The sequence below is a fragment of the Chelonoidis abingdonii genome, chromosome 8, assembly GCF_003597395.2.
Source record: "Chelonoidis abingdonii isolate Lonesome George chromosome 8, CheloAbing_2.0, whole genome shotgun sequence".
In the NCBI taxonomy this organism is placed as follows: domain Eukaryota; kingdom Metazoa; phylum Chordata; order Testudines; family Testudinidae; genus Chelonoidis; species Chelonoidis abingdonii.
In genome coordinates this window covers 25239879-25265217 of record NC_133776.1, presented here as the reverse complement: position 1 = coordinate 25265217, position 25339 = coordinate 25239879, and the positions used below count along the sequence as shown (strand labels likewise).

General features: G+C 41.9%; 1 protein-coding gene across 3 annotated transcripts in view; it reads left to right on the top strand.

Annotated features, from left to right (window-relative positions):
- KCNAB1 (potassium voltage-gated channel subfamily A regulatory beta subunit 1) overlaps window positions 1-25339 on the top strand; it is a 226628-nt gene that overhangs the window by 54359 nt on the left and 146930 nt on the right. Inside the window, exon 1 of one of the 3 annotated variants that reach the window (XM_075068439.1) lies at window positions 2645-3675. The exons of the other annotated variants lie outside the window; for them this stretch is intronic. Within the exon in view, the coding sequence (XP_074924540.1) occupies window positions 3455-3675 (221 nt within the window). The 5' untranslated portion in view covers window positions 2645-3454. Of the gene's footprint in view, window positions 1-2644; window positions 3676-25339 lie in introns of those variants that run through there. 3 annotated transcript variants of the gene reach the window in all.

Here is a 25339-nt window from a genome sequence, read left to right as displayed (position 1 = left end):
CCTACTCTAGCTGAATGAGTAGGGCTCTGTTAGCCAAGCCCCTACGTGGTTCATAACATTTGCTTCTAAGAAGGGTTGCCACTCTCCAGGATTGCCCTGGAGTCTCCAGGAATTAAAGATTACATACTCTTTAATTAAAGATGAATGTGAGGAAACCTCCAGAAATTGGCAACCCTACTTCTAGGTCACTATGATTTTAATTGCTGCATCCTTAAACAAGTACAGTGCAAAATATACTGGGACTGAATTGGGTTGAATTGTGGCCTCTCAGAGAGTGAGTTTTCGGTTGATTGTTTTTTTGGACACTGCTGCCTTGTATTCCAGAATTGTAGCTTTCTTTTTTTAAACATCTAGCTTTGAACACGTGACTTGAGTGTTACTAAGCCCTGCTTGACTCTCAATTGTGTGGACTTAGGGGTAATTAACATTGGAGCCTAGCAATCATTAGAGCACATGTGATGGATAGCTCAGTGGTTTGAGCATTGACTTGCTAAAGCTAGGGTTGTGAGTTCAATCCTTGAGGGCACCATTTAGGGAAGTACGGATTGGTCCTGCTTTGAGCAGAGGGGTTGGACTTGATGATCTCCTGAGGTCCCTAATAATCTGTGATTTAAATGTAAATAGAGTTAATTGTTTCACTGATGAACAAAATGCGTGAAGAGGGCCAGGCATCTCATTTTGACCTATGAGCAGGTGGCACTTCAGTTGTGAGTGAAGCTAGGCAGAGTACACATAATGACTTTGTAATGATTCTGTTGGCCCATTACTGAGCACTGTGTTTACCCCCGGATCAATGTCCAGCCAGCAGAGGGGCTCGATAATCCCTCCAGCACAGGAAAGGGAAGAACTACAATAGGTCAGAAGGAGGCTGGTTTGAGAAAGTGCCAGAGGCTGCATGAGACTAGGAACAGCAGGCCAGAGGCAGCCGTCTGGGAGCTGGCTGTGGAGGGAAACGTCTGATAACAGGACTGCGAGCTGGGCTGAGGACACACCCTGTTGCTGACAAGGGCCAGCAGTAGCTGCATTTGCCGATATCTGGCTGCGGCTCGTTGTCAAGAAGACAATGCAGAGGCATTATACCAGGACGTTGTTACTGCTTATCCCCCTAGCTTGGGCTTCCAGCTAGGAGATGGGTTGGGAACTGTTGGGATTATCTCGTTTGTTTATAACTGTTAAAGTTGCTGCACCAAGGGTACTTGCAACTTTTCGTTCTGGCAGCGCTAACAAAGGAATCCTCAGTTAAGCAAAGTGTATGAGTGTCCACCCAGGGCAAGACCTGGAAGAGCACCTCCAGCATATGCACCCATCATGCTGCCAGGCACCTACGAGCTGGTGTAGCACAGAACTCACCACCACAATTCGCCGTGGAGTTGGGTGCAATAGACTGAACATCTGTCCAACGTGCTGTGAGTGAGGTCTCATTTTTATTTTTGCATCTCCAGGAGTTTAAGGCTGGAATGTGATTTATGCGTGGAGCTTGGGAAAGTACCACTGCTTATTTTTTCCAGTTCGACATGCCAGGTAAAAGGTATGCAGCTGGAGCTTCCTAGCTCCTTCCAGTGGTTCTGAACTACTGTGCTTCCTCTAACTCATTCACCTCTGAGCAAACAATTCCAGTATTGCCGTTGGCACCGAGCTTCTCCTCCAAAAATTTTGTTTGCCTCTATCTCCCATCTCTACCCCAAGAATCTTTTCTTTCTCCTATGGCCACATACAGAAAGCCTGTCCCTCTTCCACGTCTAATCCATAACACTGTCACAGTTCTTGTGCTCATCACCATAGGGGCTGGAACTAGTGGGTGCTGCTAAACCCCCTGGCTCGAAGTGGTTTCCATCATACACAGGGTTTACAGTTTGGTTCAATGGCTCTCAGCACCCTCACTAAGCAAATTGTTCCAGCAACCCTGCTCATCACCATGGTATCTGAATCTCTACTATCTCCTACCACTACTCTGCCCCCATGTCATCATCCTCCAGATTCTGTCTCTTTTATATTGTAGTGGTTGGCAGCAGAAAATGGAGGGCTAATAAGAATCCATGTCTCTGCTTTACACCTACCTGGCCTGTGACTAGTTCTTAAGCATACCCTGAAGGGGTCCTGGGCAATTCTGAAAATAGGTTTCATTTGCCTACCCCCTGGGCTATGCCCACAACTCAGCCATTTGAACGCACCTCCTCAACATGCCCAGCATGCACACTGAAAATGTGGCTCCATAGCAGTAGAGCGACCAGATGTCTGATATTTGGGGATTTATTCTTATATAGGTGCCTATTACCTCCCAACCCTTGTCATCATTTTTCACCCTTGCTATCTGGGCACCCTACGTAGCATGGTGGCGGATGGTCAATGACTTGTCAACTTGGTGCCAGTCTTTCCTTGTTTAACTGCAACCTGATTTGCAGCAAGTTGTGAGTCAGAATTGATTTGAAGAGTTTGTACTATAGCTAATTTAGCTGGGATTCTTATGTGAAGCAAAGATTAACCCTGGCGTGCTGATACCATGGGATTTAAAGCAGTATTTTAGTGAGCCAGACAGGGGATTAATGTGTTAATTCACCAGCAGAGCGTTTCCCCCCTATTTTTATAGTTAACGTGTTTTAACGTCAGTTTGTTCTATCACTGTGATGAGTCCTTTCCTTGATTAGCAGTGCTGCCAATTCTTTTTGTGGGAAGAATCTGCTCCTAGTGCCTGTCTCTATGTTGCACACAAAAGAAAAAGCAACCATTCCCATGCTTTCTGCAAGCTTCTTACAGGGAGCTCTGCATGTTCCACAGAGCAGCTGCAAAACCGTATTGGTGCAGACTTACAGCTTTGTCTTTACGGGGCTTGAAACTAAGAATATGTGAAAAGGGTCCTGATTAGATGTTGTATTTTGCAGCATCTGACAAAGAGAATAGATGGACATTCCTGGTCTTTACAGACTTGCTTGTGATTAGATATTTCTTCAGTCCAAAGCTTGCCTGTTCAGCATTTTGTGATCCAGAGGGTGTTCAAGACGCATCTTGCAGTATGCCTGCATTGATTTAAAACCAGCAAGCAGATGCAAGCCTACATCAAGACAGAGTGGATGCTGCTTCTTGTGGTTAATCATGAAGGTATAGCTTTATGTTTCTGAAAGCACTTGACTAGATGGATGTTTTTGTCTAAGCAGTAGATATTATTGCAAAGGAAGATTTGAAAAACACCTTGTCTGCTCTCTTGCTTGCTTTACCAAGTTCAGTGCTTATCTGTTTACTTGTACCCCAGGGACACTGTACTGTTCTCCTCTGCCTGCACCATCTACCACTGCTGCTTCTACTACTTTCAGTCATCTTTTGAGTTCAGATTTGAAGACTCGTTTAGCAGCATTTGGAACTAAAATCTCCAGCCATTCAGTGTCCTATAGCCCTGTTCTGAGAAGGTTTGAGTACTCTCTAAGATTTGGATTGTGAATAAAAATTTATTGCAAGAGCAATGCAAGTTTCCATAGCTTGTACAGAACATAACTTGAAGAATCGAAATGGTGAAGACAGGCTTATCAGCAAACAGAACACCACTACCCCAAATGTAGTGAATGCAGCCCGGGCAAAATTCCGGACGGTGGCTATTATTGCTCGCAGTTTGGGGACCTTTACCCCTCAGCACCATATCTCTTTAAAAGAATCAACTGCAAAGCAGACTGGCATGAAATATAGGTATGGGCACAATATTCACTGTTCGTAATGTTTGTGTCATATCTCTTTACCCTGGGTGACTCATCTGCTTACAAAGGAATTCCCTTTTCCAAAATCCCAGTCTTTTTAAAAAGGGACATTAAAAAAAATCCTACTGAAAATACTAAGTTTTAAACTTACAAGCTCTCTTTAGTGGCATTTGAGTCCTAATGTTTCTTCAGGCATATGCGTTTGCTATTTCATACAAAGAGTTTTCTTTTCTTTAGTTATGATACCAAACATAAATAAATTGAGCACAATTATTTGTGGATGGTGTTAAAAATAGTGTTTCATATAGCTCTTGTTAGTATTTATATGTAAAAGGACTGAATTACAAATGATGTTCAAATATCTGCACAGAAAAAGTTTTCATTTTTACAGCACATGTTGGTTAGAATGTCTCTAAATTAGTTATTCTGTCTTATTCTAATGATCACTTACAGACCTTTCATCTGACTTGCTAAGTGAGGACAAGGAGGAATCTATTTTAAATGAAATACAGACAAAATCATAACCATGTTCCTAGAAAATCTAATGCTTCCTACAACATTTTTTTCTTAACACAGAAATGTACAAGAGTGTAATTAAGAGTGTCACTTTAATCTTTCTCAGATGTTCAGTCTGCTATATCTGGAAAGCTTCCTTATATCAATTAATACAAGTACTTATTAAAGACTTACCTTTAATTTGGAAAATTTCACATTTTTGTAATTGAATTTGTATGTATTCTAGACGTTAGTGTATCAGTTCTGCTAAACCTTGAACGTATCCTTTGTGTGGTGTTGGAATTACTTGATTCCTAGAAAGGAGGAGGTAGCAATCTAAGGTCAGATTCTGCTCTGAATATTCCATAAGTAGCCCCATTGAAATCAACAAGGCTATTTGTACAATGGTACTACTCAATAGGAGTATGAATAGCAGAATCTTGTCCTTAGGAGTAGGGGATGGAGTGTGACTGTGTGTTTAGAGTTACTAGTAACTTTTGTTTTGCATATTTGCAATTGACTGATTTTCGTGGCCAGCAATTTCGGCCCTCGCAAGCTATCCTTTTTCTGTGGAAGAGGTTTTTGGATACAATGGAATTGAATGTAACCAAATTAAGGCCAAATTCTACTTTCATTTATACTGATGTAAATCCAGACTGACTCTACTGAAGTTACTCCAAATTTACACGTGTGTACCTGAGCACAGAGTTTAATGTAAGGCATCTGTGCAATTATGATAGTTTAACAGAGATGGCACAAGAGGTTAGTCTTTAAGGGATTGCATTTGAAGGGCAACATAACTTCCTAATTTACATGGTCAGGTGTAATTTGTCATTGTAGAATCTGGAATTGCTAGTAATATCCCCAGAAGATCTGGGAGACTCTGAAGAACCCCAGTTGTCCAGAATAATTTCTCAGTGAGTATGGGTAGTTTAATCTGAGCATGATTGTTGAACAATCATTGGACACCATCACAGATTGGGTTATTTTTAACACCAGTGTTATAAATAAGTACAGGCAACACAGGTAGTGGATCTGTAAATGACATTGCAGAGTCAGAAACCCGCTGATTAATTTTTACTGTGACAGATTCCCAGAAATACTGCCCTCTGAGAATGACATAACAGTCTGGCTGGTCAGATTCACTGGGCATGCATGGGTTTTCAAAGAGGGGAGGTGGGGAACCAAAGCTTACCACACAGAGCAGCTCTGTGCATCATACTCTCTTATACCAAGATCTGATCTTGCAGTTCTTATGTTTGCAAAGCTCCCATTGACTCTAATGGGGATAATATGCAGGTGACAGCTGTAGGATCTGGCCTCTGCCAGGCAACACTAAAGAGGTTATCACTTCACTAGAATGCCCTTTTGTAACTGTTTGATAGCTCAGTAGATTCTCATAGCCCTAGTATGAAGTGAGAGACAGTATAGGCTGGTGGAATGAGCACAGATTTGGAGTCAGGAACTCCTGCAATCTATCTATGACACTTCCTCATTGTGTAGCCTTCACTTCTCTGCCTTAGTTTCTCCGGCACATACCTACCTACTGGCAGGGGTGTTGAGAGAATGTTTGTAGAGAAAATAAAATCACAGCTTCCTATGAGAAATGCAGCTGTTACATATACAGCCTACAGTGTTAAATTGGTAGTAATTATTCCCATTGGTTTTCCAAAGGAACATTATGCTGCAGATGCATTAATGCAAATAAGTACACCTCGCTTACTCACCCCATTCAGGGACCCACACAGGAACAGATCTTTGGCCCCTTTCAGAGGCATTTATAGCTTATTTCTAGAAAAATTCTGAAATCTGAGGCTAACTTCTGCAGACCTTATTCAGGCTAAACTGCTGTTGATATCAGTGGGAGTTTTGACTGCATAATGTCTGAGTAAGGACTGCAGGATTTGGACCTAATTTGTAACCAGATTGATGTCCATCCTTATGATTAATCCTTATTTACAATTCCAAATATACCCAGAACTGGAAACAGTGAGATGCAATTCCTTCCTGAGGAGAAGAAATGGGCAGGAAGTTTGGAGAAATATATGATCCAACTGCAAAGGATAATTCTGACATTGGTGAAAACACACAAAGAGAACCGTAAGTCTGAGGAGATGCTGAAGCTGATACATGTTAATAACATGTTAATAAATGCACTCTGGCTCCTCTGCAAACAACATGATTATCACACAGATTTAAGGCCTGATCCAACTCTCACTGAAGTCAAATGGAGTGTTTCCATTGACTTTAATGGGAATTGTGCCAGGTCCTTCATTCCATTATATCTCAGTTTGAAGATTCTTGTTCTTCCCAGATCATTTTCTGCTTTAATTAGGTCATTTATGACAAACTTGAATGCTATCTAAAATGATGTGCTAATGAGGATGCTTTGTTTTATGCTAAAAACAAATACTCCCTCCTTCCCTCTGTAGATAACTTTAAAAATATAGCTGGCTGTGTTGCCATGCATATTTCACAGCATGATTTTTAATGCTTCTAACTCAGCCACAGCGCTTTGCCTCCTACGACTGCTTGGCAGTTTTTGACTGTAGGCAGTTGAAGAGAATGATCCTGTCAGTGGATTATGTAAAAGAGAGAGACAGTGAGTATGTGTGTGACAGAAGTGGAGGTGGGAGAAGAACCAGTTCTGTGGCTCCTTATCAAGTCAATGTTTTTGAGCCAGCCCAGATCAGAAACCAGCTTAAAATTCCAAGTGCAAAGTGTCCTGAAATTAAATAAGTGAACTGTGGAATCTTTAAAATATTAGGACCTGGTCCTGGTCCCATTGACATCCCTGGGAGTGCTGCCGTTGGCTTCACTGGGAGCATGATCAGGACCTTACTTTTAAGATCTTATTTAATTTCATTTCAGTGGATTGGAGGCATCAAGTTGCCATCAGAGAGACTGGTGGCAGGAGGGCAATCTGATGGTTGGCTAGCTGCTGGCTCCCAGTTCCTTTGCACTGGAAGCATAATGGAAATTAGGCAGCACATGCACCCAGCTCCTGTGTGAGTGCTCCACTTGCAGGCTGCAGAGACAGATGGGGTGTGGCTTAAACCAATGTTGTTCAGGCAGAGCCCTCTCCAAGAACAAGCTCATATGAGGAGTGGGGGAGCATTTTATTTTATTTTATTTTAAAGGCATTGTTACCACCAATTACATTTGCATGGCTATTGGATTTACATTCTTTGTGGAAAATGGAAAACCTGTGGCCTGACAAACAAGTGAAAATGGCTACACTCCTTTTAATTTTATTAATATTACAGTTCAGTTATGCTGGAGAATCTGCCCATATGCTCAGATAATGTTCTCTAGAGCCCTGCAAGTCTTTCCTTGAACGTAATTTCAGTTGTGATGCTTGGCTTGGAAAATTTCAATCTGCTGCCTAATTTTTCAAAACAAATAATATATTTCTACATCCATCTGATGTACAGCATATAAGGAGAGACAGAAAAAGAGGGCAGGAAAAAAGACAAGTACTGGGACTCAGCAGTTTTTTGACGAAGAAAAGGTCTAACATGACTTCCCCTCCTTCCTAACCTCCAACTCTTAGGTGGGTTTTCCCCCCAGATTTCTATATTTGATGCTCTATAGTCTATACAAACTTAAGCAAATCTTTGTCAATGCAGGACCCTCACTGGACTTGGCACATGAGTTTATTTGGAATATTTGTCATTGCAATTTAAAAACAACAACCCCAAACAAACCTCAGACTTCTGCCAGCATCAAATAACTATGCAAGCCTTAACATTGCCTGATCTGTCTGGGATGAAAACTCAACTATGTGATTTTCAGTCCTGAGCGCTAATTCTGTAGTTTCCTCGTTCACTTTGCTGATGGTTAAGGGTCTATCAGCATTTCTAAAATAGGCCTTTATTCCCACTGCTTCTTGAAGCTGGCTGAAACTTGACATAAAGAGCCTGCTTTATAAAACTAACCTCCCTTTTTGTACCCAAAAATAACTGATGCTATCTCAACTTCTGGCTCAAATGAGGGCATATAGACAACCAACTACTTGAATTTTTTCAGTCATTATTAGTTGGCATGTCATTTATTTAAATGCAGACAGGGCTCTTGGCCCTATACAAGACACAAAATGGATACAGTTCCCAACAATCTAAATAAGAAGCATGGATAGTTTAGGGAAGAATTGATGGGCTAATAGGAGACTGTGCTGGAACTCCAGACCTAGGTTGGATACTCGGCTCAGCCAGAGACTTCCTATGTGTCCTGGGGCAAGTCACTTAATCCATTTTGTGCCTTAGTTTTCCAACTGTAAAATGGGTACAGTACCTCCCGACAGCTATCATGGTATCATCCCGACACAAGTGTTGTGAGGATGAAATTCTTTAGTTATTGTGAGGCACGTGGATACTCTAATGACGAGGGCCATATATGTCAAAAGAGATAGGTAGGAGATGAACCAAACAGCTTAACGAGTTCAGCTGCTCAGTGCCACAGAGCCACCACTACCTCCCACCTTTTTTGGTGGTACTGTGGCTTAGCTGTTCTCTTTGCACAGTTTCCCTTCAAGGTACCTTTAGCTTTAGCTTTGCCTCAGGATCACCAAATTCTTCTTCCCGTTCAGACATCGCCTCTATCTCCATCAGTTTTCCCTAGTGGCTCATCCACAGGCTCTAAGCTGTATTCTACAGATTGAGGGTCTGAGAAATCATTGCAACTTGTGTTACCTGGTGAGGCAGCTGTACTTGAGTGTGTCCTAATGTGTAATATCTGCTGCAACATATCTTTTTATCATGTTCACTTAGAACTTTTAACTGGGAACTAGGAGATGTGTAGAGATAATTAATAGCAAAGCTTGGGAAATCCATAAGGAGGAAGTAGTAACTCAAGATAGCTGCAGTAAGGACTACCAGTGTATTTCATGACACTTTAATCCAGGCATCTAGCCTGGCTGCTTCTAGCTAACAGGGATAAATAACATTTATTTTATTTATTCAGTGTGCATCTAATATGTAGGGATTATAGAGCACATCACGTAACCATCAAGGAACTATGGACAATTTCAGAACATTTCACCACAGCTCTGATGTACACAGATCCCTTCCTAAATACTAATATTACAAACACTTTATTACATTTGCTATTAAAGTGTTCCAGAGATGGGGGCTGGAGAATGGGGTTGGTAGTAAAGGAGATAGAGTTCAACTGCAGTGATGGCAAATGCTTTTCTGATCCTTTCTTCTTCTTCTTCCTCTTCCTTGTGCAAACTTCATGAAATGGGGTCTCCTATACAAGCCCACCCCCTCCAAAGTGTTCTGTTCAATGCCATATCTTCTATCACACTACATGCCGACATGTCTTCCTTTATGACACCCACCACTTCTTCTTGGGTTGGCCTCTCTCCCTTTTTGCTTCAGTATTGATCGAGTGGACTCTCTTACCCACATAATTGTCAGGACTGCACTTTACATGACCGACCCATCTGAGTCTGTAGTCCCCTAATTTTTTCATTTGAGTGTTACGTTGAGCATGTCTCTAACTACGTGCTCCTCACATGGTGTTTCTTACTTACACCCTTCATCCATCTCAACATTCACACCTCCATTGAACAGATCAATTGCTTATGCTTCTTCTTTGTTGCCCAATGCTCAATGTGAGACACTAAAACTGAGCAGACCACGGTTTTATAGACTTTCCGTTTTAATCTAACTCCTATCTTCCTGTCACATACTACTTCATGATTTATCTCTCTCCATTTGAGCGAGGCATTTATTATTATAGTCCTAATTATGTCCATTTCCTTACTTGAATCCTGGTAATCTTAATGTCAGTATAACAAGTGCTTCTGTGTAAATGGTATTTTAATAGACATTGCTGTTTATTCAGAAAGAGGGAGTGAGATTTTTTGCTATCAATCATGACCATATGGCTTAGTTTGAAAGTACCTTGTATTTATAAAGATTCTGTTATAGTTTTTCTTTAGCTAGGTTGATCTGGGTCCATTTCACAGAGACCGGAATATCTGTTGCTGAAACTCAACAGTCACAAGTTCTTCTGTCATACTGCCTAAAAAAGACAGACTGTACATTATGAACCTAATCCTATTCCCCTGGAGATGTAAGAGCAGCTGGCATCATATTGTTACTCAATGAAATATGGGGGTGTGCACTTGCAAAAATTTATGCCAAGGGTCTGGATTAAACAAAGATAAGACAGAAAATTTAGAGCTAAAGGATGAAACTCTGTATAAGTGCAATTTCTTCCACCTAAGCATCTTCGGTGTCTGAACAGTGCATCATTATACACACACTGCTGTGCTTAGGCAGTACTGGGTAGGTTAAGGAGTCTTTCAGCCTTAACTGGCTCTTTGCCTGTTTTCTTTGGACATGTTTACAAGCTGCAGATGTAGCAGTTTGCACTGCAATCCCATCTGATCTCACACACTAAACACACCATTGGGTCACATCAGTGCTCAAGAAGAGTCAGTGGCTCTCTGAGCCAGTGTTGAACTGGTACCTCGACATGGTGACATCTGGGGACACTGCTGCTGGAGGTGCGGTGCTTTGCATGAGATGTAAAATGGAGATCTTGACCACTTGTGATATTGAAGTTCCCAAGTCTTTTCTGTGTCAGCAGTGGTGTTGAGTCTGGTGTCCTGGCCCAGTGCCAACATGGATAGTTACATTCTGCCACCTTAAACTCCTTTTGCAGTGTTAGGTGGGTAAGGCATTTTTCTTCACTGCTTACCCTACAATGTTTGATTATATTGTGAATTATTAAATAGACACTAATGAGTTTTGCCCCCATGGTGGATGCATTTCACTGGTGGATACAGTGATCACCATTAAGCTTATAAAACTCTTTATTTAGGTTAATAAAAGCTTCTATATGTGCCCATCATATCTCCTGGGCATACTTAAGATATACAACAGAAAGAAATGTTCTGACTTTGCACAAAATTATATTTGCAGATGGATATTTATTTAATAATATAGTTAACTTAAACCTCTCCAGTCCTTGGGACCACTCTAACCCCAGAAGAGTGTGTGTGTGTGTGTGTATATATATGTGTGTGTGTCGGGGGAGGGGATAGATAAGTTTTTAAGTGTGTCTAGAAGGTTAACAAATCTGAGATCTAGAAGACCAAGGTGGGCAGGGAGTTGGAAAGTCGAAGACCCCTCTTGCAGAATGCCCTGCTAGCAGTCTGCTCCTCTGTGGAGTGTGGGAATATCAGCTTGAGCCCCCCCACTGATCAGAAGTGTGGTAGATTATTCTTCACTAACCATTTTAAAATCAAGATTGGATTTTCTTTTTTTTTCTGAAAGATCTGTTCCAGGAACTATTTGGGGCCAATTCTGTGGCCTGTGTTATACAGGAGGTGTCATAGTATTCTTTCCTCAATCTGAACCTTAGAGTCCAAAAATGAGGTACTAACATGAATTCCTCTAAGCTTAATTACCAGCTTAGATTTGATACGCTGCCACCAATCAGGACTCTGAGTGCCTGATAAACTCTGGTCTCCCCAAAACCTTCCCTGGGGACCCCCAAGACCCAGACCCCCTGGATCTTAATACAAGGAAAGTAAACTCTTTCCCTCACTAGTGCCTCTCCTAGGCTTTCCCTCCCTGGGTTACCCTAGAAGATCACTGGGATTCAACTCCTTGAATCTTAAAACAGAGGCTTTCCACCTCACCCAGAGGCAATACAGATTCAAGCTCCGTGAATCTAAACAAAGGGATTCCCCCTTCCCCCTCCCTTCTTTCTCCCTGTCTCCCCACCACTTCCCTGGTAAGTACAGACTCAATTCCCTTGAGCCTCAACTGGGGAAAAAATCAAACAGGTCTTTAAAAGGAAGGTTTTAATAAAAGAAAGAAAAAATAAGAAATCTCTGTAAATACAAGATGTAATATTACAGGGTCTTTCAGCTTATAGACACCAGAGAGAAAAGCCTCCCCCCAGCAAAATACAATTTAACACACTTCCAGCAAACTACACATCTGCAAATAAAGAAAAACAATTTAAAAGACTATAACTGCCTTTCTACTTAATACTCACTATTCTGAATATATAAGAGACTGTAGCAGGGAGATTGGCAAGAAACTTGGTTGCACGTCTAGTCCCTTCCAGGACTCGGAGAGAACAAAGCAAAACCCAAAAACCACGAACAAAGGCTTCCCTCCACCGAGATTTGAAAGTATCTTGTTTCCTGATTGGTCCTCTGGTCAGGTGTTGCAGGTCACTGTTTGTTAACCCTTTACAGGTGAAAGAGACATTAACCCTTAGTTATCTGTTTATGACAGGAGGTCAGGCTAGATGATCACAGTGGTTCTTCTGGTCTTGAAATCTATTACCTTTATGTCCTCCTTTAAGGAAAATAACTGATTGTTTAGATAAAGGAAGTGGAGTAGATCTAATATACTTTGAACTTCAGTGAAACATTTGACATGGTACTTCTTGGGACACTCTTAGTTAAATTAGGGAAAATCTGTATCAGACTAGAGGAAGGTTACTAGTGTAGTTCCTCAAGGATCCATCTTAGAATCAATCTTATTTAATATTTTTATGAATGACCTTGACACAAACGTAAATGTGTATCTATGAAGTTTGCTGATGATACAAAGTTAGGAGGCATCGTCAATACAGAGGAGGATCGAAATATTGTATAGGAAGGTCTGAATGACCTTGAAGACTGGAGAGACAGAATTGGGATTAAATTCAGATTTACACAGTCCAAGGTCATATGCTTAGGGTTTAATAAGAATTTCTGTCATAAGCTGCGGGTTCATTAGTTGGAAGCGACAGAGCCGATTTCCTGGGTATGTGCGTTGATCACAGGATGACTATCAGGAAAAAGGCAAATGAGATCATAGTGTAACACTGTTGCAAAAAAAGCAAACACTATTCTGGGATTCATCAGCAGGAGTGTTGTAAGCAAACAGGAAAAGAAATTTTTCTGCTTACTCCATGCTAATTAGGCCTCAGCTAGAGTATTGTGTTCAGTTCTGGGCACTATGTTTCAGGAAAGATGTGAAGAAATTGGAGAAACTCCAGAGAAGACCAACAAAAATGATTAAAGGTGTAGAAAACATGACTTATGAGAGAAGACTGAAAAAATTGGATTTGTTTCTTATAGAGAAGAGAAGACTGAGAGGGGACATGATAACAGTTTTCAAGTACAAAAAAGGTTGTTACAAGGAGGAGGGAGAAAAATTGTTCTCTTTAACCTCTGAGGATAGGACAAGAGGCAATGAGTTTAAATTGCAGCAAGGGAGGTTTAGGTTGGATATTAATTCCCTGACAATGCTGGGACCTCCACCCCTCCTATTCTATGCCTGTGGCACCAATATCTAATCTCCTGTGACCTGTAATACTTTGATCTGATTTTGGGTGTCAGGTTTAGTGTGTGGGCACTGGGTGGTGTTGGTGGCATGTGATATACAGGAGGTGAGACAAGATGAGCTAGTGGTCCCTTCTGGCCCTAAACTCTATATCTCAATCTCTCAGGTAATCAGGCCCCAAACCATGACCGTAACACCTTGTAGTCCACCCAGAAACCTACTGGCAGCCAGTGCAGTGCATATTCCAGAACGTTGGAGTGACAAGCTGTTGACGTGACACTACGTAATAAGCTGTGCACTGTATTCTGCACTATCTTCAGTTTCTGAGTTGCCTCAAAGGTAGCCCCCCACAGAGCACATTACAGCAATCTAATCTAACCTCAAGGTCAGAGAGAGAGAGGGAGAGAGAATTGTGTTGCGATCCCTGCATTGGACAACATAAGTCACACTCCTCATAAGGAGCTGATGGGAGGGAAAAATGCCTTTGCCACACCTGCCAAATACCTTATGGGAAATATTTGTTGCACTCTGAGAATGGAGCTTTGCAAACATTCAAGGCCATTTATGATATTACCAGCAGATAAGTAATTTTTGCACCCATTATTGCAAGTAATTTTTTCCATGCTTTACAGAGTGCATTGTGTGAGCAGCACTGGGCTATGGCCAAACATTGTTTAAACACTTTTAAGATGCAATATTGTCACGTAGAGGGGTTAGTTTATTAACTGAGCACTAATATTGTGCTCTGCGCTGTGCAAATTCAGGGGAAGATGTACTCCCAGTCCGATGTTCTTTTAAAATATTCTTTGGCATGTGAAGTCTATGAAATATACATGGAAGTACAACAGCCTGTAAGTGAGGTGTTTAGATGTTATAAGCAAACTTCAGCTGGTTCTGTCAGGTTTGGATAAACACACACAATTTTAGATGCTTCTCTAAACTTTAGGAAATACTGTTTGGTCTGCAAAATTGGTTTGGAAATAAGAGAAAATACTCACATGAGATTTCAGGTATCTCATGCTTCCAGAGAAATAGCAATGTTGTGAGGAAAGGCTTCCTCTCTGATTTCAGGACTTGTCTTCCATCCCTACATATTATACTTCATACAGTGGTCATAGCAGCCATCACATAAATTCAGAGATTCATATTCTGAATACCTTTATATGGCAGGTGGGAATGTTAATAAGCCCCTCCCATCCAAATGCCATTCCAAAGGCCCCTATTCTGACGTCTTTGTAGAGCCAATCCTCAGGCATGGGGCAATTTCCAAAATAAGCCTGACTTTCTTCAAAATCTGACTTCACTTATATGGGTGAAAATCCAGACCAACTCCAGCAAAGCCAATGGACTGGTTCTGGATTTACACTGAAGTTGGCCCAGTGACTGGACCCATAGTAATTAACATACTTGAAACAGGTTAAAGAGGAAGAAGACATAAAATTAAAATGAAAAATGAATAACTGAATAAACAACATTTGTACTGGTTTTCACTTCTATCAAATTCTTATTGCTACCACTTTGAGGAGACCTGAATAACTTCCTCCACCACTCAAACAATGAAGTCATCCCACACTTGTGTTAATAAAAACTGTTTAGTACTTACACCACACACTATATATTTGGCTTGATTTTGATCTCATGTACACCAGTCCTGCACCAATAACTTCATAATGTTCATGTGCCTGTCTCTCCTCTGGGGGCTTGTTTCCATTAACATTTAGTTCACAGGAAGCTAGGGTGTAAATCTATACTGTGCTAGCCTGCCACACACTAAGTGTCTGTGTACTATGCACTAATGAGTGCCTAGTGTGCTTTGATCTATCTACTGGGTTTCAAAGTGGAGTAGATGGAAGCGCACTAGGGAACCGTTAGTACACATCAGCAGGGTCCACACCGATGCTTAGTGTGGGGTAGAGTTACAGTCAAGCTTGCCAAGAACTAAATATTTGTGTATGCAAACACTGAGTTACCCCAGTGTAAATTGGGAGTAACTCCACAGCAGTCAGTGGTGTTTCACCGATGAGAATTGGGACTGTTGGCCTCAATGGGAGTTACTCTGGACTTACACTAGCATAAGACCTTGTCTTCACTAGGAGAAAATTGTGTGTTTTTAACATGGTAACTAATAATGTTAAATACTAGTGTAAACAAGGCACATTGTAGTTTTAGTGTGTTAGTTGGTCAAGGTAAACTCTAAACTTAACCAACTAACATGTTCAAACTACAATGCACCCTGTCTACATTAGGATTTTAACACGTTAACAAACGTGTTTAAAACATGCCTCATTTCCTAGTGTAGACCTGGCCTGTTTTTTCCTGCATTCTGGCTACTAAGGTAATGCATACGCTTTCAAAATGATGCATGAGGAGCTACAGTACGGTGCATACTCCATCAAAGGTATTTATTTTATCTATGTATAAGTATCTCTGTGGTGCTCATGACTGCAGTAAATAAAACTTTTGCAATTAACAGGCACACAGATTGAAAATGTGCCTCCTCTTGCATGTTCCACAAATAAAGCTTTAAAAATTAAGGTTTCAGATAGAAAGTGAAGGGGGTACGTAGGTGTGGCTAATAGGGGGTATGTAGATAAGGCTAATAGATCTAGCACAGGACCTCTCAGGGGGTCATAAGGTTATTACACTGGGGTCGTGGGCTGTCAACCTCCACCCCAAACCCTGCTTTGCCTCCAGCATTTATAATGGTGTTAAATTAAAAACACTTTTAAATATATTTTATAAGGGGAGTCACACTCAGGGGCTTGCTGTGTGAAAGGCGTCACCAGTACAAAAGCTTGAGAACCACTGATCTAGCAGGAGGGTAACAATTTCATTTTCCAGCACTTTCAGGGTTCTGAAATTTTGTTTTTGTTCTACCCTGGAAGGAAAACAAAACCTTTCACATGTTTTCAAGAGAGAGAGGAGGAGAGTGTCTTTCTCTTTCTCCCCTGGTGGTTAGTGCATGGCCTGGGATATAGGAGACCCAGGTTTCAGTCCCTGCTCTTCCTGATTCAGAGCAGTTTTTCGTTCCAGACCACTCTAAGTCAGGACAAGCAGGGAGCTATATAGCCTCTCTCTCCCCAGACCCAAAACCTTTCCCAACAAAAGTTCTGTGGAAACAGGTCAACTGAGATGAAACAGCATATTTCACCATAATGAAATTTTGGAAAAAATGTTCCAACAGACATCTCTAATGGCTACCTTTTCTTTGTCTCCTTTAAAGTCAAGGAAACAAAAATAGGCTCTTGACTCACAGGAAGCTGTAGCAAGTGGCAGATTATGACCCAGCAGCACCTCATATCTGCTATACAATTTGTGACATACAGTAATGTTCTAAATTCCACATTAAAATGTTTCCAAATCATTAGGCTCATTGAATACACCTGTCAAACTAGCTTAATTATATATTCTCTGGAAAGGTTCCAGTTTATGGAGAAGTACAATACAGTACTGAGTGACATACATTATTAGCATATAAGGATGGTTATATTAGTACATGGGGCTGGATTTTGCCATTTTATATAAATTCAGTGGAGGTCTCTTATAGTGACATCTCTTCTCTATGGCAAAAGCATTTCTAGTTAGCTAGATCTAATACAGTATGGTATACGAAATACTTCCATGACTCAGAGGATAGTGGCTCATTTGGCAAGAGAAGACTTGCACAATAATTCCTGTTCAGAAATTGGAAGGCAGTACTAGCTGACTAACAAAATTTGTTGGTCCATTTGACTTGCCAACATTTTAGTGGTTACTTTGTGGACATACTTTGTGGACATACTTGGTGCTGTGGGGAACATTGTTACTGACAAAGGGATTCTGCTCACTTGCAAAACATGCAGAGAACTTTATGCTCCTGAAAATGGCTCCCAGAGACTAGGCTGTTGTGGTTCTATCTGTCTGAGATAGAAACTGTTTGAATTTCAGTACTAACCATAAAGAAAATAAAGATTTTGAAGTTCTCCCTTGTGCCATCTTTATTTTGCTGTTGCAGTAAAGGATGGGTACTAGACAGTAAATATAAAATATGGCTGAGCGTAAATTCATGCCGCTGACTACATGACCAGCATTACCTCCTTTCTATGTTATATGTGGGTTGATCTTGTTTAGCATACATATATAACACACAATGTCCTTATGTGGCTGTGCAAATCACTGTTTAATGGCGTTTTTTAAATTACTACATAATTGGGCTCCAGAACCTAAACATTTATTTATTTGTTTGTTTATTTACATCTCTAGCTCTCATAGTTGCAGAGGTGGTCTTCAATATGTGAAGTGAATGAAGGCAAGATAGTGATGTCTGCCCCAGTCTACAAACAAACAAACAGCTGTGCTACCGGGTGAATGAGGAGGTCAGAAGGCAGAGCGAAGGCTCTCCTCAGTCTTCCACTTCCATGCCCCTCTGTTTAGAGGGGGAGTATTTGGCAAGCAGATGTTGCTCAACCTTGCTGCACTCCATCTAGGAAGCAGGGAACATAGGAGGGGACTTGGTCCCTCTCCTCCTGAAAGACCCCATGCTCATGGTCTTCTGTCTTAGGCAGGTCCTTGAATTGTAATCTTCCCAAGGGTTTGACAAATGAGGACCTTAACATTCAGTTTCTCCCCTACCCCTTGTGGAGGGAGGGGAAGGAATATCTGCATAGTTGTTCATCAGCAATTTCATCCCACTCCCTGTAGGGTTTCTGGAACAATTCCTTAGGCCTGGTCTATGCTGGGGGTGGGGGATGTCGATGTAAAATACACAACTTCAGCTACAGGAATACCGTAGCTGAAATTGATGTATCTTATTTCGACTTACCTCCCATCCTCACGGCACAGGATCGATGGCTGCGGCTCCCCCATCGACTCTGCTACCGCCGCTTGCTCTGGTGGAGTTCTGAAGTCGACGGGAGCGCGTTCGGGGATCGATATATTGCGTCTAGATGAGACGAGATATATTGATCCCCGATAAATCGATTGCTACCTGCTGATACGGTAGGTAGTCTGGATGTACCCTTAGATACCTCCTTGCCAGACCACTGTTGAGGAACCTCCCTGAGGTAGTTCACAGCCTCTCTGGCAGCCACCCACTTCTGCCTGAACTGAAGCTAGTCAATTAATTAGTAATCAGGTGTGGAAGTAGCTGTTTTGTTCACTAACTCTTTCGTTGTTGCAGCATAAGGTTTATACATCTCGTAACTGAGCACTAATGTGGCTGTATAGAGGGGTCTTACTCCCCTTTGCTCCCCAGTGGGTGACCGCATTAGGGTCAGTCATAATTTGGTGATAAGTCAGTACAGCCTTTCCTATTTAACTACCGCTGACACCATGATGGCAAGATGAAGTTAAGGACAGTAAGGGCCCACATATTTTTCAGAAAGTGATCAGAAAAGGATGGCAAAAACTCAGGAGTAACTGTGATAGGACCTAATTCACCACTGACTTGCATACCATCTCAAATTATAGTCACAACAAAAAAAATTAATTTAACATTAATTAAGGTTGCTCTTCTCATAAACTCAACAATAAAAAAAGAATAGAAATAGAAAGTTAAGAATTAAAAAGTATTAAAAGGTTGCAAATCAAGCACTCTCAAATTTGGAAATACCAGAATGAACATTGTTCTTGCAATCTTAATTTGCTCTCCTTGTATGTGTGAATTATGATAGTATTTTATTACATGATCCCATATTCTTGTTGCCCCTGGTTCTTCATTCATTGCACAGGATGGATCTGCTCAGGGGATGAATCAAGGTTGTGTAGTGCAGGAGTCTGCTGTTTGTAGGACCCCTAGCTCTTTTGTGCAGCAGTTGGAAGGTTTGTAGTGAATGAGGAAGGCGACTGCAGAAACAGAAATGATATTTTCTTGGTTAAGGCAGCTAACATGGAGACTTGGATTCTATCCATGCCTCTGCCCCTGAGTTCCTATGTGATGCTGAGTTCCTTTGTGATGCTGACATCAAATTTTTCATAGATAGTTATTTCTTTATGCAATTAAAGATTGTATCCTAATGCATATATGCAGTGGAGCTAAATTAAGTTTGTATGGGCAATGTTCATTTGGCATTTCCTAACTGAGTGCAGCTTTTTAATCCTTAACTTTGTATTTCCCAATTTTTTGTTTGGTTAAGGTTGCTGTCATAAAAGAAACGAAGCTTTTTGTTTGTGAATTTTTGTTTTTAATAAAAGGAATATCTTTTACATATGTGCTGTTTAAATAATAAAGCACTTACGCATTTGTGACCTTCAATGTATATTTTATTGCGACTGTAAAATTTTTGAAGCTCCATAACTTTACCGCTCAGTGCCATATTGACCAATATATTGAAAGCAATTAAATTAAACTGAATTCAAACAAAACATTTTGAATGCAACTTCTGGTTTACTGCAACTTCTAAATTACATCTTTAAGATAATGTATAATGGAAAATTGAGTAGGGGCTTGTAGCTAGAATGTCCCACTTTTTAAAAAAGAGAAATATTCAGAAATCCGTAGCCCCCAATTTGTGAGAAGCAGATACAAAATTCCAGCTTTTTCGTATATATGTTTTATCTTATTTTAATGTAACCTTTTTTTGAAGAAAACAACAATTACCCTTTGAAAAGAAACAGTGTAATGTACCACAGTACAAACCCGCAGGAGCTTATTTAGACCCAGCCTGCTTTCATTACAGCTCCTCCTGGTCCCTTCTTTTTAAAAATAATATTGGGGTTGTCTGAGGCAAATTGGTTGTCAAAGGCAGCAATTGTCATGACAACCAGGGCAATAGTGACTCTCTCCAAGTATGCCAGTGAACTGGAGAGAGTGACTGATGAGTGGCTGATTATCTCCGATGTCACCAAGTTACTGCTCGGACAGCAGCATGAGGCAGCAAATGTGCATTGTGTGTGGGGGGGCGGGGGGAGGTGGGAGTCAGGCTGTTCCAGTGTTCCTTTTCCCATTTTTCCTTTAAAAACAAAACAACAAAAACCCACCAAAGTATAAACAAACAGCACATTGTAGAGCATTCCACACACACAGTATTTAGTGGCTGAAATTTGATTCAAATTCCTCATGGCATGATTCAGCCTGTAAAACAGAAAATTCTCATGTAACATTAACTATGGTCTCCCTACTGTGAGACCATAATATCTGTACGTCAGAGTGGAAAAGCAAAGCCTGCCCTATTCTGTGAGTCTAGATTGGCACAGTTCATGGCTATGTTTTCAACGGTAGGCAGGAAAATAGTTGGTAGACAGTGCATGATACCTAATCTGCTTGCTGCAATGGAAATGATACTTAATTTTTCTAAACTTTTCTAATTTTTTCCAGTGCAAGACAACATTAATGCTTAAATGGATGGAAGAAAAGGTTTAATGTAAAAATACCAATAATTTAATTTTCTTGTGTGGTACATAGTTCAAAGTATTACATTAGCATGGCTGCTTTGACAAAATCCAGATTGAATTTTGAACAGCTTTATTTTTATTTTAGATTGAAACCATAAAAAGGTAATCTGTGGGAGATGTAGCCAAAGAAATTCATTTTTGGTTCAGTGAAAGAAAGTGCTGCACCTGAAATATCAGATGTGATCCCAGAGATTAAATTTGTAGAGAGGCTTTAGAGCAGGAGTAGGTAACCTATGGCATGGGTGCCGAAGGCGGCACGCGAGCTGATTTTCAGTGGCACTTACGCTGCCTGGGTCCTGGCCACCAGTCCGGGGGGCTCTGCATTTTAATTTAATTTTAAATGAAGCTTCTTAAACATTTTAAAAACCTTATTTACTTTGCATACAACAATAGTTTAATTATATATTACAGACATAGAAAGAGACCTTCTAAAATGTTAAAATATATTACTGGCATGAGAAACCTTAAATTAGAGTGAATAAATGAAGATTCGGCACCACCTCTGAAAGGTTGCCGATCCCTGTTTTAGAGAGAGAGAGAGAGAGAGAGAGAGAGAGAGTTGTGCTATGCAAAGATACAAGCTTTGGGACTATGGCTGGATCCTTAGCTGATGTATGTGGGTTTTGCCGATGTAATTGGAGCTATGTTGCTTTAGACCAGCTCAGAATCTTAAGAGTTGAATAGTTGCACTTTTATAAATTTCCTGTAGAAATTATTTGTGGATGTTTGCGGTGAAAACCTTGCCTTATTGAAGTCGGTGGGATTTTTTCCATTGATTTCAACAGGGCCAGAATGTCACCTCGATCTTTTTCAAAGTGATTGGCACACAAGTTATTGCGATTCTTAATACAAACATTCTGTTTTCAACCTGATGATTCATTTACCTCCCTAATCCTTTCTTCCAAAGAATGAGGCCTCTCCCCATGTGTTTAATTACTCATGTCAGGCCAGGCCTACCTACGCAAGTAAGCATGTGAATGGATTTGGGCAACTACAGCAGAGAAACATGGAAACAAATATGTGGGACAGAGAGGAAACGACTATATGGATCCAGTTTTGCAGTCCTTATTTGGTCAGTACTCCCATTAATTTCACTGGAAGTTTTGCCTGCCAAAGAACGGCAAACTTGGGCTCTGTGTCATTTAACTATTAGGCAGAAACCTAATATCTGACACAAAAATTCAGGAATCCAAACCCTCCCTGTTTCTATAGTTCTCGTTTCCATGTGACTGCAAAACATCTTCCAGTACCTTTGAATACTTAGTGTTTGGTGGGTAAAGGGAACTTCTGGTCACCCATGAGAGCTGGTTTTGTGACACATCATGATGAAATGTTGCCAAGCAAAGATAAAACCCTGCCTTTTTTTGGTAGGGCACTGAAGAAATTTAGAATAAGCATCTCCACCAATTCAGTGCAAAGGAATACTGACATTTCAACTGGCTTTTATAAGCCCAGTTTTGCTAGTCTTACTACTAAGTAGTACCTCACCTCCCTGGTGAGTTCCACTGAACTCAGTGAGATGACAACTTGTGAAGTAAGGTACTACTCAAAGTGAGTAAAGTGGCAGAACTGGGATCTATGTTTACAAGATGGCATCTCTGATTTTCAGTGCAGTTGTGTACCTAGCCATTCAAGGAAAAACTGTATCAGGCTGACAACGATATAACTGGATGAGAGAATATAGATAAGTCTGAATGGATCTTGCTAATGTGAAAGTATGTTAGTAACATTGTTCCATTACTTACAAATAGCCCAGGTTGTACACTTTGTCAGTTGGCTGGAGCAATAATACCTAATTAATTGAGTACTGAATATTAAAAAGGGTCAATCAAGCACATTTGTGCATAGTGGATTTTAAAGTATAAAGTAAAAGTTGTGTTTTAAAGACTAATACCAAAGCCATTCTCTGCCTGTATCTGTAATGGTTGTTTGCTACTTCTAAAGTACTGGAAATGGCAGCTAGGAAGTAAAAATATAGCAGGACACAGGCTAAATATGGAGACTCTAGAGTCTAGGTATTAAACAGATATCATACACGTTTAGGGACAGACTGGGCAAATCCATATATGATCTGAAATAACTGGGAGTGAGTGAATGCTGAAACACTGTGCCCATGTGTCCCAAAGCAATTATTCTGACCTTTTACTATGGGACATTACCAGAGAACGGGGGAGGGCAAACTTTTTGGCCTGAGGGCCACATCTGGGTGGGGAAATTGCATGCAGGGCCATGAATGAAGGGCTGGGGTAGGGGTTTGGGGTGTGGGAGGGAGTACAGGGTGTGGGAGGAGGTGTGATGTGAAGGAAGGGGCTCAGGGCAAGGGGTTGAGGCAGAGGAGGGGTGCAGGGTGTGTGGGGGGCTCAGAGAAAGGGTTGGGGTACAGGAGGGGGTGTGGAGTGCAGGAGGGGTCTTGGCAGAGGATGGGGGATGGAGGAGAGGTACATGTGGCAGCAGAGGGTTGGGGTGCAAGCAGAGGATTCAGGGCAGGGGGTTGGGGTGTGAGGTGCAGGTGGGGGCTCCAGCAGGGGGTTGGGGTGTAGGAGTGGTGCAGGGTGTGGCATGGGGCTCAGGGCAGGGAGCTGGGGTGTACAGTGCAGGAGGGGTGTGGCCTCTGGCCCATCGCTGCTTACCTGGAGCCAGGGGCGGCTATATGTATTTTGCTGCCCCAAGCATGGCAGTCAGGTGGCTTTCGGCGGTGCGCCTGCGGCAGATCCGCTGGTAACGCGGATTCAGCGGCGGTTCTGCGGGTGGTCCGCTGGTCCCACGCCTTCGGCGTACCCACCGCCAAATTGCTGCCAAAATCGTGGGACCGGCGGACCTCCCGCAGGCATGCCACTGAAGGCAGCCTGACTGCTGCCCCCCAGTGGCTAGCCACTCCAGGCACGTGCTTGGTGCACTGGTGCCTAGAGCCGCTCCTGCCTGGAGCAGCTCCGGGGTGGCAGCGGTGCACACCGGGACCAGGGCTCTGAGGTGGCCGGCACCACGTCCCTGTGGCCCCTGGGGGAGTGGCAGGGCACAGGGCTCTTTACACTGCCCTTGCCTGAGGGTACCTCCCCCGAAGCTCCCATTGGCTGCGATTTCCTGCAGTTCCCCTTTCCCGGCCAATGGGAGTTTTGGGCGTGGGAGGCAAGGGCAGCGTGCGGAGCTCTCTGCCCACCCTCCCCCAGGGGCCACAGGGACGTGGTGCCGGCAGCTTCCTGGAGCGCATGGGACTCATGGCACCATGGGGGTGGCAATCCTGCAGGCCAGATCCAAAGCCTTGAGCTTCACCCTCAATGCTGCAAAAGATGCACACATTATCTGCATTCATCAAATTGACACCAGTCCTTCATGGTATTTAAATTTTTAAATAATATTTCTCTAAAGCTATGCAGTGGAAAGAATTGTTCCTGGTATGTGGGTTTGTAGAGTGGGTTAATAAATTCAAGAACTATTGCTGTAAAGAGTGAGTGAGTGACTAGAGGAAACTTTGATTACATCTGCACTTAAAGCTGGGGGTGTCGTTCCGTGTTCGAGTAGACATGCTCATACTAGCTCTCAGAGATGCCAGTGGTTGGCTGTCCTTAAGAGTGAGATTTAAGGCCAAAGAATTAGACTTTCCATGTAGTGTGTTAGGTCATTACTTAAGGCATCTCATCTTTGGTCCTTGGTGACCTCCAATAGTCCAGGTTTTTAATCCAACCAGCACTTAATAGTTCGTTTTAAAATGTAAAGTGCTTAATAGTGCATATGAAACACTTAAATGTCCTAAGTTAGACTATAGTCGAGGCCACACGAGAATTCTATATGCCGTGCAAACTATAATTATTAAACAGTCAACTTCCTTTATCAGGGAGGGGATTCACCAAAGGTACAAAAGGAATCTATGGTGTGAAGACACTGCTCTATTTGTGCAGTGTATTTCACTTTCCAGATGACAAATTACATCTTTGTCTTCTTGATGGCCACAGGACAGCTCCCGGCAACACATTCCATATTTAAAAAAAGTAGTCTTGCTGGCTACTAGGACAATGAAAGGCCATGAATTTGTTCAGTGTGGTTTAAATTTTGAACTGTATTTTGTAGAACCCACAAACTTTCAATCAAGTCCTGCTCATTTTTGGAGTGAACTCATGTTTTTTTGGACTGTCAAGTATTCTCCACAAAACAATTCTTCCCGCCCCTTTCTCATGTAGCCTCCTCTGATGCATGTATAGATAGAGCCCTGCACAAATAAAAAATTGTCTTCCCTTGTCCAAGCCTCAAAAATTATCTGCAGATATCTCTGGATTTGCAGGGTTCTACTTACTGTGGCTGGGCTGAGGCGCCGACGCTCAGCCTCTCCCACCCTGCCAGAGCCGGGTTTGGGAAAGCCACGCGGACAGCTAGGGGGAATTGGAGCGGAGTCGCAGACCCTCCACTGGCCCTTGTCTGGGCAGGGAGCCTGGAAGCCAAGGATATGACTGGGGCCTGATCTCAGCCCTTCCCACACCATGGACAGGTGGCGTG